Source organism: Silurus meridionalis, chromosome 22 (genome assembly GCF_014805685.1).
Source record: "Silurus meridionalis isolate SWU-2019-XX chromosome 22, ASM1480568v1, whole genome shotgun sequence".
NCBI lineage: Eukaryota > Metazoa > Chordata > Actinopteri > Siluriformes > Siluridae > Silurus > Silurus meridionalis.
The window spans coordinates 16,442,796-16,456,213 of NC_060905.1; the positions used below are offsets into that span (position 1 = coordinate 16,442,796).

At 37.9% G+C, this 13,418-nt stretch overlaps 1 protein-coding gene across 1 annotated transcript in view; it reads right to left on the reverse strand.

Annotated features, from left to right (window-relative positions):
- The window catches only part of ctnnal1 (catenin (cadherin-associated protein), alpha-like 1), a 79,495-nt gene that overhangs the window by 3,444 nt on the left and 62,633 nt on the right, over positions 1-13,418 (reverse strand). Inside the window, exons 8-17 of the mRNA XM_046835594.1 lie at positions 11,369-11,455; positions 11,086-11,244; positions 10,895-10,987; positions 9,364-9,514; positions 7,110-7,147; positions 6,470-6,520; positions 5,286-5,458; positions 3,955-4,003; positions 2,062-2,118; positions 522-641 (exon numbers count right to left, since the gene is read on the reverse strand). Of these exons, the coding sequence (XP_046691550.1) occupies positions 522-641; positions 2,062-2,118; positions 3,955-4,003; positions 5,286-5,458; positions 6,470-6,520; positions 7,110-7,147; positions 9,364-9,514; positions 10,895-10,987; positions 11,086-11,244; positions 11,369-11,455 (978 nt within the window). The remainder of the gene's footprint in view (positions 1-521; positions 642-2,061; positions 2,119-3,954; positions 4,004-5,285; positions 5,459-6,469; positions 6,521-7,109; positions 7,148-9,363; positions 9,515-10,894; positions 10,988-11,085; positions 11,245-11,368; positions 11,456-13,418) is intronic.

Sequence of the window (13,418 nt, forward strand, 5' to 3'; positions counted from 1 at the left end):
ATTAGTCTTCTCTTTTAATTGAATATTTATAACTGAATAATTTTCTGTCGTTTGGTCCTCTACCCCTCAAAATGTCTGTGCATGGCCCTAATTTAGTGTTTTTTTTTTGTTTTTTTTTGTTTTTTTATTTAAATTAAATATTTATTTATTTTGAAGGACAATCCAGCCTTGTAGAAGATCTTGACTGAGCATGAAGAGCATTTCATATACACATGCCTTCTGTTTAATTCAGACCGCAGGTTTTTAATACGATACCATTCCAGAGAATGAGATAATCATTGCAAATGGCGCATATGAATCCCGAATATATTTCTATATTTATCGGAGTGTTTTGGCTCATTATGTTATAAAAGAACCAATTGTTAACGTCCTGGCAGATGCATAAAAGACATGGACTGAAATATCACAACATCTCCGAAGCTTCAAATAGTTATCCTTTAGTTTTATAAGAACATAATTTCAATCCTTCCAATGGCTATAAAGAACAGGAGTTTTTCTTCTTGATATTAAAAGCATGTTACCTTCTGGAACGTGGCACTCTTTCCCTGGACTGGAGTCTTGGCACAAATTTGGAGCTGCTGACAAAAAGCTGTCAGTTTCTCCGTCTCGGACGTCAGAAGCATTTTCTCTTCATCCACCAGCTATGAAAAGAAACAAGACCATTTCAATTTGATAGTTAATGCTAAGTAAATCTGCGATCTAAATGTGTCAGCAATATATACATATTTAAATATCAGTTTTCCCCTCTGTCAGTCGTTGTGGAATGAAAAGATAAAAGTTATCAAATCCACACCGGTATATTAGAGCCCGCGCAGTTTGCTACAGATGCGTGTTGCGAGTTCTGACTAGTGCGCTCTCTGACCTTCCAATCAAAGGACATGAAAATGCAGACATTATTGTACTCCCGCTGGATGACCCTGGAGTTACCAACACAAAATCTGCATCATTCAACATGTATTCTACTCTCCTGGCACCTACAGTACTGGTGCACTCACTGCAGATTTGTGATGTGATGGCTGAAATTTGAATTGGATAGAAACAAACAGTAATTATAGGAAGCAGCGCAGGCAAGAGAAACCCTACAAAATGAAGACAATAGACTATTGGGAATGATATATTACATAAAAAAAACAAATGTACAAAAATATGAAAAATAGATTAAAATGTACGTGATTTTGGCTCACATTTAACAAAAAAACACCAATTCACTACTCCCAAAAACAAAAAAACTAAAACCTGGGCTTCCATACCACCTCAGCAGCGCCACAGACTAATCACCTCCCTGCCACGCCGAATTGAGGCAGTAATTAAAGCAAAAGGAGCCCCGACCAAGTATTAAGTACATATACAGTAAATGAACATACTTTCCAGAAGTCCCACAATTTACTCAAAATGTTTTTTTGATTGGTCTTATGAAGTATTCAAATTTTTTGGGAATATTGAATTGGTGGGTTTTTGTTAAATGTGAGCCAAAATAATAAAAATTAAAAGAACCAAAGACTTAAACTACTACGAGTTTCACAATTTGAGTTGAATTACTGAAATTAATCAACTTTACCACAACATTCTAATTTATTGAGATGCACCTAATATATATATATATATATATATATATATATATATATATATATATATATATATATATATATATATATATATATATATATATATATATATATATATATATATATATATATAAAATATTTTTAGTAGGTGCACTATATTTTTATTATTTAGAAAGTGACCAATAATTTGTGACCAATATGTAATATGTACCTTCACCTTGTGTAATAATTGAAAAGTTTAAAATAAAGTGCACTGGAAAGCAGGCCTGCTGAAGGTTATTAATGAGCAGAGGCTGTGCTGAGGCACCGGGCAGGGTGATTATGAGTAGCCCATGCTTGTCCCGGGCACGCAGGGTTAGTTAACGCTGATAGCCGCATCGCATCTCTGTCTCGGAGATAGATGGCAGTCATTACAGACCTTCGGGGCGGGGTCCTGAATGAAAGTTTTGAGGGTAATGGGGTTGAGTGGAGTAGTGCATGAGAGAGTGTATTTTACCTGTGCGGAGAAGGAGTGCAGGAAGGAGCACAGCTGCAGACCCAACTCTGATAGAACCTGAAAATACACAGGGAGCTGGAAATCAAACACATGCTGTCATACTGTCCGTCTTTGGGTATTGAAATTAATACCCACAATAAGAACAAAAACGGGTTCTTAATGGATCTGACTGTTCTGAAGCCAATGAGAAAAATTTCCGTACACGTTTTCAGTGAAGTACGGAAGTCCTGAGAAAAATCATGAGCGCGACTAAATTTTCTCGCCAAAAAACAAAAAGGTTTTCTCGCTATCATGACTTCATTTTCTCATGATTTTGAACGTAAAACCCCCGTTTTCCCCAGACCGAATTTTACCGGCGAGAAAAATCTTACGTCTGGTGGAGCACCACACAAAAATTAAGTACTGATTCTTATTCTTATGTCGAGATCACGAGAAAATTGTGTTGTGATCTCGAGAAAACAAGAAAGAAAAAAAAAATATTATAATGCATGGCCTCTTAGGGCTTCTGTAGTAAATAATTATTTATTGAACATTTATTCAAGTCGTTTTTAGGGTCAAAAAGCTCTAAAACAATCAAAGGTGTACAATTTATGGCAGATTTTTTTATGTCAGAAAATTTAGCATGGTTCATCTCATTTTACGATTTTACAATATTGAAATTGAAATAAATAAAAAGTAAACATGACTGTGTTTTTGCTTTTTACAGGGTTTCCCTCAGATGCTTTGAAGTGAATTTCTAAAAACTACTTGTGCACTTCATAAAAGCATTCCTTAAACAAACTATGAATGCCTCTGCACATTAGTTTCATTGAATGTTTGCTATTTCCTACTTTTTTAGTTGTGTATGTCGTGTTGATCAAAATATAATGTACTGGTTTTCACCTGAAGAGTTTTAACCCCCAAAACATTTCAGCATCAGTTCATTGCAAAAGTCATTGAATGCAAATTGGATAAACCAGTTCTCATAATGTGTCGAGTATAAATTTCGATTAAACATTTTTTTTTGTGTAAATGTGTTGAATTGATGAATTGTGCAGATGAATCTTGAATGTCACTAATGAAGGCGAGTGTAAGGAATCAGATCAACCAATGATCAACTAGTTCTCTAAAACAGCTCAAAGGTGAATCTCGTGAACCTTCATTCGGCGACAGACAGAGCGAAACACAGAATTACAATTTCTGAAAATGGATGAACAGGAAACGAACGAACGCCAGTACAGTACAGTAAAAGTGTGAATCCTGTCTGATCTCTATCGCAATTAACATCCCATATACAATCATTTCTACCTTTGTGCTGTTGAAATTTATAGTCACCGTACTGTAGAAATTCAGCCTTGTGAATTTTCAATCACTGTAACAATGACAAAATGACTCAACGTTTTAATGATCTTGTTTGTGAACAACAAAAAAAGGACTTGCGATGAGATGTTCGTTGTCACAAACACACTTTTGAAAGATGAACTATGGTTTTTGAGAAACGTTGGATTTTTTCAAGAAACTGTGTAATTGTTTAAAAAAAAAAAAAAATGCTTTTTCTGGTTTGCAAATATTAGGAATGATTTGAGAAATGCCCCAAAGCAAGCTGGGAGAAACTGTAACGCAGAGCTGTTTACAACGAATCTAAGCGGACCCTTGAACTCTACCAGTCCAGAGCCTGTATTGGGGAAGTTTTAAAAGCTAGCAGCAGGCAAAGAACTAACTCAGCTTCTCCGCAAGCTTAGCGGAAAGCCCTAAAGGCCGGAGGGTGAGATGGAGCATCGTACAGACAGACTATGACTGCTGCTTTTAATAACCTATCGATCTGTCTTTTACAAGGCACGTCATCCATCTTAGTGACCCGAGCTTGTGTGCTGAAAAGGAAAACGAGACAGCCAATTGAGTTTGATGACCTGCCTCAGCTTGCTGGAAAAGGTCCAGAGTGGTCTTCAACAGGCCTTCACCCCTAATCACAGAGACACACACACACACAAAAAACAAGTTAATAGTTAATGGAACATCCATACATCCTTAGCAGTGTGCAGTCAAAACATGAGAAATATAATACAAAGCAGGGGTGGACAAGTCAGTAGCCTAGACACCAGGGACAAGCAACAAGCAGGTGAATCCCACATCATCCTGCACTTTATACACCAGCACAGATGCAGCTTGTCGCTTGTCTAAAGGAAAATACGCTTTTAAAGGTAGATTAGGTCTAGAGCACGCAGTTATGTGGTGTTGAATCGGTCTTGATTTGAGATGATATTAAATCCAGCACACAGCAGTTACAAAACTCTTGTAGTTGTGGAGAGAAATATAAAGATGTTAGCCAACGTGTACACATAACATCTCATAGGTGCCCCATTAGAAACCAAGAAGTTCATTAGCGCAACATTTTTTATATTACATTAGATATGTACATTGGCTGAGAAGAAGACAAATGAGCAAAAAAGTAACCATTTAGAAAATGAAACATCAAATCTTCAAATTATCCACTCAGAAAAGAAATGAATAATAAAACAGAAAACATAACGGCAATTCAGACAAAAAAACGGAAAAGGTAGGTGTAGTTTGTAAATAAAATACCGCTCATTGGACGAGACATGTATAATACAATATATACACAATTTTTCCTATATCTTATTACTTGTTTCTTGTACATGTGTTGAGTTCTACATTTACTTTAAACCAATTTTTTTCTTCAATAGTGCAACTTTTACACTCACTTTCTTCTGCCGCAGCCTGTTGTACTTCCTGTATATCTTGAATGATGGATGTGTCATATTGCATTAGCAAATTAAACATTCCTTTTCCATTTTTGTCTAAATTGTTGTGTTTTGAATTTGTTATTGTGTTTCCGGATTTGTTCATTTGTTTCCAGATTTGTTTATTTGTGTTTGCTTTCGTTCATTTGTGTTTGGTTTCGTTCAATTGTTTCCGGTATTGTTTGTTTGTTTCCAGAATTGTTTGTTTATTTTTGGATTTTGTGATTTGCCTTCGAATTGGTTTATCTGCTTTGCACTTTCCAGCCAATGTAGATACCACATGTTAGCCTCGTAATTTACGTTCGCAGACAATCAAATCAAGAGTAAACACAATGGCCATTTCAGGTGCCTGATGAGCTAGCTAATACATGTATCATTTGTCCACCCCTGACCGAGAAACAAGCCTCGTTAATTCATAATGCTCTAAGCAATTCCTGACATTCTGGCTGACATTGCAAAATTAAGTGATCAAATGTTCAGTACCTGCTGAAGAGGTACATGGAGTACGCCATACTGGACATGCCCTGACAGTGTCGGACCACCTCGTGCTCCTGATTCTCCCAGCGCTCCAGCTCCAAATCTACATCTGAGGTAAGATGTCGGAGTTCGTGTCCCAACTTGATGATGGTGGTCTGATCCTGAGCACTACAACACACCTAAAAAAAAAAAATAATAATAATAATAAAAAAAGCTTAGTAGCTGAAAAAACAAAATAATACATGTAGGATGTGCTAGTTAATCTGATATTTATATACACAATATCAGGATTGGCCAAACTCTTTTCTATAAAAGCTCAAAAATTAAAGTTGTCATGGTTCTTTTTATTTACGATTTCATAATGTTTAAAATGAAATTCATAAATTGAAAGCATGACTCTCTAATCTGCTCAACTAATGCAGTTTTATGTTCAAAGTTCTAGCTCAGTGAAACTTACAGTACAATTAGAAGTGTTCAAAACCTAATACAGCTTTCAGTGACCTCTAATTAGAGACATGAAGCGGGTCCTTAGTTTTAAAATGTTTTTTTCCTTTTCATTAATCAAAGCTCAGTTTGGGCATCTCTGGACTTTATGAACACAAGTTTGTGGACACCTGACCATTAGATTATGTGCTTTATACACATCTTATTCCACATTTAGTCCCTATTTGCTGCTGTAATAACCTCCACTCTTCTAAGATGATGTGTAGTTTTTGGTGTAAAGGCAGGAACTGATGTAGGTGAGAAGGTGAGGAGGCCTGGGGTGCAGTCAGCATTCACATTCATCCCAAAGGTGTTCATTAGGGTTGAGGTCTGAGCTCGATAGCAGGCGATCTTCCACTCCAACCCATATCTTCATGGAGCTGGCTTTGTGCACAGGTTTTGTGCACAGGTTTGTGCACAGGTTTGTTTCAAGTGAAGGGAAAATGTCATGCTACCACATCCAAATTCATCCTCTACAATTGTGTACCTCCAGCTTTGTGCTAACAGCTTGAGGAAGAAGCAAATATGGCTGGAAAAGTCAGGTGTCCCAGTACATTGTATCTTCGCAAATTACATTTGCTTAATTCTCTCAATCACTGGTTACAGCATTACAGCGGTTGGAATATTGGCCAAGCAATGCAACAAAGTCAAAGTGAGTTCTGCAAACAAACTGTTGTTTAGTTAAGTTGAGGTGAGTTGAGTTGTACCTCTGTGTCGAGCTTGGCCGCCTTCGGAGTCTTCAGATTGGCAGAGTGCTTCTGAGCATAATGAGAGTCGGAGACAAATTGGGGGGAAAAATTATTTCATTATATCTATTAGATAGATAGATAGATAGATAGATAGATAGATAGATAGATAGATAGATAGATAGATAGATAGATAGATAGATAGATAGATAGATAGATAGATAGATAGATAGATAGATAGATAGATAGATAAAGTGGTATGAAAGTGTTTTCCTGATTTCTTATTTTTTTTTGCATGTTTGTCACACTTTAATGTTTTAAAATGATTTAATACAGAAAAATAAAGATTATTATGTACATACATTATTATTATTATTATTTAATGCATTTAACATTCAGCAATATGTACAGATTTACATCTACTGCTTAATTCTGCACAGTGTAAATCCTGAATAATTGAGGGAGTATAGGGAGTGTATTGCTTGAATAATATATGAAATACAACACTGATAGATTCATTAAAAATCCAAAGGTTAAGGTACTTAAAAAAATAAAATGTATGCAACCAAAGAACCATTCCAAACACAACGTTATACATGTCAAACATGCAGAAAGGGAGTCTAAAAAGTTTTCTATTGAATTGTACTGAAACGATACTCACCCCTGGCCGAGGTAACGACAGGTATGATCTTTTATCGCCTAGAAATGAAAAAGTGGTTACTTGATGAACACAAGCCATTAAAAAAAGAGAATCAAATCTAGGTTTTGTTACTGCTACAGTGCCGCTTCGTCTATTCTCAAAAGAGCCACCTTTAAAAGAGAAGTTAATGTATGGCGCCGTAATGCCAATGAAATGCAGCTGACTTTCAGAGACTGTGGCAGAAGGTGTGGCAGCGACTGTGGGGAGGCTTTTTTTTTTAAAGTGCCTGTGCTGCTTATAGCATCTGCCCCAGGCCTTGGACTGCTACTTCAGGATAAAGTCCACACTGACGTATGACACGAGGAAAAAAGAATGCCTGAAGCCGAAGGCATTTAAGAAAATATAGCAATACATAAACTTAAAGATCTTATCCAGAATTCAGAGTCTTAAAGAATGGTGATCAGTATGGAGTCATATACTGTAATTTGCTATTTAATTTAACTAATTACATTACATAATTTAGCAAAAAACAGCAGTTTATAGTACTGTATAACTTATACAGTATACAGTGCAACCTCGATACTCGCGGGGGTTATGTTCTATGACCCCTCGTGAGTAACAAAAAAATGTTTTGACTTTTGATGGTACCTTTTTAAGGGGAATTGTACATGTACTGTAGTGTAAACTCAACAAAAAGTGTGAATTACTTGTCATAAATGTTTTATTTACTACTTTAAATGAATAATACAATAATAAAATAGTTTTTTCAACATTTTGATGTAATTTATTAGTACAAACTCTCGCGGCTTCTCGGCAACTATCAGATTTTCGCGAGTTACTCTTAGTCCGGTTCCAAATGAAAAGTCGCAAACAATCGAGGTTGCGAGTGTCGAGGTTCCACTGTATATACAGAGGTGGAAAAAGTAATAAAATATTCTACTCAAGAAGTAACTAGGACTAGGGGATATAAATCTCTAGTTGTTCTTAATTAAAGGAACACTTAAATAGCGCAATAACAAAAAAATAAAAAAATACCACCATAAGTCCATGCCTTCAGTCTAATGTTAGCTATGCACTTTCGCAGCTAATTTGATTTTGCTCAGTAACAGATATGATTTCAACTGTAGCGATGTACAATACTTTAAACAATACATACTTAAATCTAAGTGAAAATCCAGATTTAAAAAAACTACTTTAACAAGCAGAAGTACACAAAAGAAAACTACTCAATTACAGTAACGTGTGTAAATGTAATTAGCCGTATCGTAAGAAAATAAAAATCGTAAGTCATCTGTATGTTATTGCTTTTTGCTTGCGGAGGTTTTTTTTGTGAATAGGGGAAAAAAAAAACTCTACTATCCAAAACTTACAGATAAATGTAGAGATTTTTTTATAATGGTTTTATCCGTAGTCATCAGTCAGGATTTTGAAAGAACTGTATAAATGCTGCAAAAATGGCCTTGCCTATTAACAGCCACATCTTTTACACACTGACACAATAAAACACACCTGAAGCCTCACATAATAAACCTAAAACTCAAATCAGCTAACTTTAAAATATTACATCTTCGTTGTTTGTGCAAAAGTATTGGGACACCTGACTTTTCCAGCCATATGTGGTTCTTTCACAAACTAAAAGGTACACAATTGCACAGGATGCCTTTGTGTCTATTAGAAAGACATTTCCCCTTCATTTTAACTAGGAGACCTGAACCAGTTCGAGCATGACAATGCTCCTGTGCACAAATCGAGCTTCATGAAGATGCTATACATGGGTTATTGATCACCTTTGGAAGGAACGTGAACACTGACTGCATCCCATCATTAATTACATCATTAACTGACTTTACTAACACCCTGGTGGCTGAATGAATCTCCACACAAATTTCCACAAGCACACTCCAAAATCCAGTGGGACATCTTCCCAGAAGAGTGGAGGTTATTATGACAGGAAATAGGGACTAAATGTGGAACATAATGTTCAAAAAGCAAATACAGATCTAACAGTCAGGTGTCTACAAACATTTGTCCGTATATAAAATTAAAGAGATTGCTTATTAATCTACAGTGTAAGTGGGACTGAAGGTCAGTAATATTACCCTTATTTATTAAGACTGAGAGATTACATAATAACAAAGTCTAATGGAAATAATCATCCAATCATAACTAGGAATTGTAAAAGTAAATTAATTTCACTTGACACTGAAGTGTAGACCTTGGTGTGCTCTGAATATAGATTTCAGGATGTAGGATTCAAGGTGTTTTCAGTGGTTACCTCTGCGGCCTTCAAACACGTCGCTGATCTCTTTGAGCAGGATGGCCATGTCGCACAGCTGCGACTCCCAGGCCTCGCAGAAGACGTCCAGGTTCTCTTTGGCTATCTTGCTTTTGGGGTGAAGAGCCAGTGTCTGAGCTGCTGAGATGATCTGAGCAGAAACAAGATGAAGGATCATGCAGGTAAAAAAAGGATCGCTGTTGTTTCATTGACATTCTAACACAGTATTTCATATACAGTATGAAGAAGGTCTATACGGACAAAGGTTTGTGGACACGTGACCATAAGATTTATATGTGCTTTATATTTAACATCCCATTCCACGTTTAGTCCCCTGTTATAATAACCTCAACTCTTCTGGAAAGATGTTTCCCTAGATTTGAGTGTGCTTGTGGAGAGGTGAGGAGGCCTGGTCAGCGTTCGAGTTCATCCCAAAAATGTTCGGTAGAGTTGAGGTCTAAACTCCAATTTAAGATCTTCCATACACTTCCAACTCATCGACACTTCCGTATCTCCATGAAGACGGCTTTGTGAGCAGGGGCAACAAGTTTGGGTCATTTCAAGGGAAAATCTCATGTTACCACATTTGAAGAAAATCCTACACAACTGTGTGCCTCCAACTTTGTGGTAACAATTTGGGGAAGAACCACAAATGGCTCAAAAATTCAGGTGTCCCAATGCTTTTTTCCATATAGTATGTGAGTATGTATAAATCCTACGTTTTTATTATTAATAAAATTGAAACCTGCTGGTTTTTCTAAATTATTGATGGATCTATTAACATGCACACCTGATGCTACTGCTCCATGTTGCGCCCTTATTGGCTGCTTGACCTTTAAGCGTCGGTGTTACAAGCAGATGTGAGATCACCTCTGCTATGCTTAATACCTAATCACAAAGCTTGTGAACCAGGGCACAAAACATTTCTTGCCTGCTTTGGAGGATATTTTGACAATATATCAAAATTTTTTTATTGTAAAGAATATTTTTCAAAGTAGAACCTTCACCTAAACTGAAATCTTGCTCTGGTCTGAAACTGCAGTATATGGACAGCAGTGTTGGGACACCTGACCTTTCCTGCCATATGTGGTTCTTGCAATATAATACGCTTTTGTATTCACTTGAACTTGCAAACCCAAACCTGTTTTAGCATGGCAATGCCCCTGTGCACAAAGCGAGCTTCATGATATAAGATATGCTTTACCTGGTTTGGAGTGGAAGATCTTGCGTGGCCTGCTATAGAGCTCTGATCTCAACCCTACTGAACACCTTTGGGATGAATTTAATTTCTATAGCTGTGGCGTCATAATAAAGGCATTGAGAGGTGGATTGATTCAGGCAGGACACCACTGAAGGCCTCGGTTGATTAGATTCCTACAACAGTACGGACTATAAAATGTGTTGGAGTAAAACACTGATTCAAAATGAGGTACCATCAGCATGAGGTAAACATCAGGAATGCTTCTTTGTGTGAATTGGCCTTTACAAAGTGTCAAATCGCTGTGTGTGTCCGACCCAAGTCCCTTGATACCTGTGGACCAATGACATGGAAGGTCTCCTCTGCATGAATGCACGTGATCTCCAGAGGCTCCGTCCCCGAGATGTGGCACAGCAGTCTGCAGGTCTGAAACCACACACATAAGGAAATGTATAAGTGCTACAGTTCCCGGACATAAGACAGGATAAGACTGGGTGAGTCTGCGTTTGGCTTGTCCTGCTCACCTCTACCAGCTGTTCCCTGTGCTCAGTGAGCGTGCGGGCGTAATCAGCCACTGCCTCGACGTTGCCCTCACCTCCTGTAGACTTCAGAGCCTGGAGCACGGCGTGATCCGAGTGCAGCTTCAGCAGCTCGCTGGCCCGTCCCACTGCTACCTTGTGGAGCTGACAGGGCAGGGCAGCACCACACAGGAAGATAGAGAAGGGGAAAGAATAAGGGTATGGTGTTTAACAACACGCACATACACACTTACAGAAAAATAGATACAACTACTGCCAGATGTCTCACCTCACGTCTTAGCTCAGCGAGATTATGACAGGTCTTCAGAATAGCCACTTCCAATTCCTCAGTCACGTCTTTGGCTTTGATTGACTGCTACTCACAGAACAAAAAAAAAAATGCTTTTCAGGTTTTCAGACCTCGCTAAATTTAGCACGTCTCGTTAGTGCAATTCAGGTGCACTTTGTAACTATTCGCTGCTGTCCTCTGAGGCAAGACAGGTGGGACGACTCATTTTTTTTTTTCTTCAGCCAGGAGGATTATAGAATGGTGTCAAGACAAACACCAGACAGGCTGCGGCATGCCGGCTCTTATCGAGTCCATTAGCACATGCTCTCAATGCTCTTGCCAGTCACGGCTCAGACAGTGTGTCTGACATGCAGCAGTAATTATTCTATTTAAATTTCACAGCCAGTTGAGCAGGTAACGTTACATCACTAGACATTTTACATCAGTCAAATGAATAAAATCTTTTAGGGGTGTCCCCAGCTAAGGATTTACATAGTGGAATCAGAATTGTCAAGTTTATTCACGTATGTATGTTAAAAACATTTAATATAACCTGTCACCATCTGCAGGGGTTTGACTGCGAGATTGGTAGTCGAATCAGACTTCTCCTATCAAAGCATTGACTATTCGAGATTACCTAAAATAAAGTTATAAAAAAACGTATTCTTTAGACTATATACAAAAATCTCGCCAAGATCTTGAAGTCTTACTGACGATGTCGGACTACTGCATAAAGTCTTTTCCAGTACATCCCAAAGATGCTCCGTAAAAACCCCTCTTTCACAATTTGAACCTGCGCTACCAGGGAAGAAACATTCTGTAGATGTAAAAACACAATTCAGTTAGTCAGCTGACCACACTTTTTGGCCACATAACGTTGCTAAAACCTCGACTTGACTTACTGAACTAACCCCATATCATAACACTGCCCCCACCAGTTTGTAGTGTAGGTACTATGCAGGATAGGTACAAGGTAAAGGTGGCTATTTTTTAATATTTGACCAATACATGACGAATGACCATTACAGCACAGTGAAATTCTTTCTTCGCATATCTATCGCAGAGGTCAGAGCGCAGGGGCAGCCATGATACAGCGCCCCCTGAAGCACAAAGGGTTAAAAGCCTTGGCCAAGGATCCTATTAGTGGCAGCTTGGAGATACGAGGGCTTGAAATCCCCAACCTTACGATCAGTAACCCAGAGCCTTAACCACTGAGCTACCATGTCTTACTTTGGTGTGGCTTATTTGCTTTGTTAATGCAGGGTGGTGACTTTTTATCCAGGCATTGTATGTAATGGATATCATGTTATGAATCACTGACAGACACGAACAGCATACCAGAGAAAACTTAACACTGAACAGATGTAAAATTTGCTGTGTTACATACAACACAACGAAACCTACACTTTTCTAAATTCTGAGGCTCAGACGGCAGAAAAAATCTCTCATTGCACATCACATTTTCATCAAATTTTTCCTTCGTCCGATTTCAATTCGCCATTTTCCGGCGAACATTTTACACGTTCCTTAGTGGCTTGTAAGAATCAGTTCAACAGGGTTGGACATTTTAAACCCGGCTGATGAACACTAGTGTCTGATGGGATTCTGTGAAAGGCATGTGTCTTTGCAAGAGGAGTGCAAAGTGAAAGGCTTTTCAAGAGACTTCAGAAACGTGACAGGGTACTCAAGGATGAAAGAACGTCTACAGGACTGATGAACTACAGCAAGTTGAAAGTGCTCACACTTTTTCGGCTAGTAAGCTACTTTTAAAATGCCCAAGTCAAAATGACCAACAAAAAAATGCTAGAAATGTTAGAAAAGAAGAGGCATGTGACAAAATTAGGGGTTACGCCAAATAGTCGAAGATTTGATGGTTCGATTAGAGGAGCCAATCTTTCGTTCATATCTTCGCAGAGGTGTTCTGAAACGAGGATCGTACCATTTTCTTTATATGGGGGTACTCGAATGTCTAATTTCACATAGAACTACCGGTTTTCTAACAATAAAATAATTTACAGACTGTTATGATGATAATGTAAATAAAAAAGAA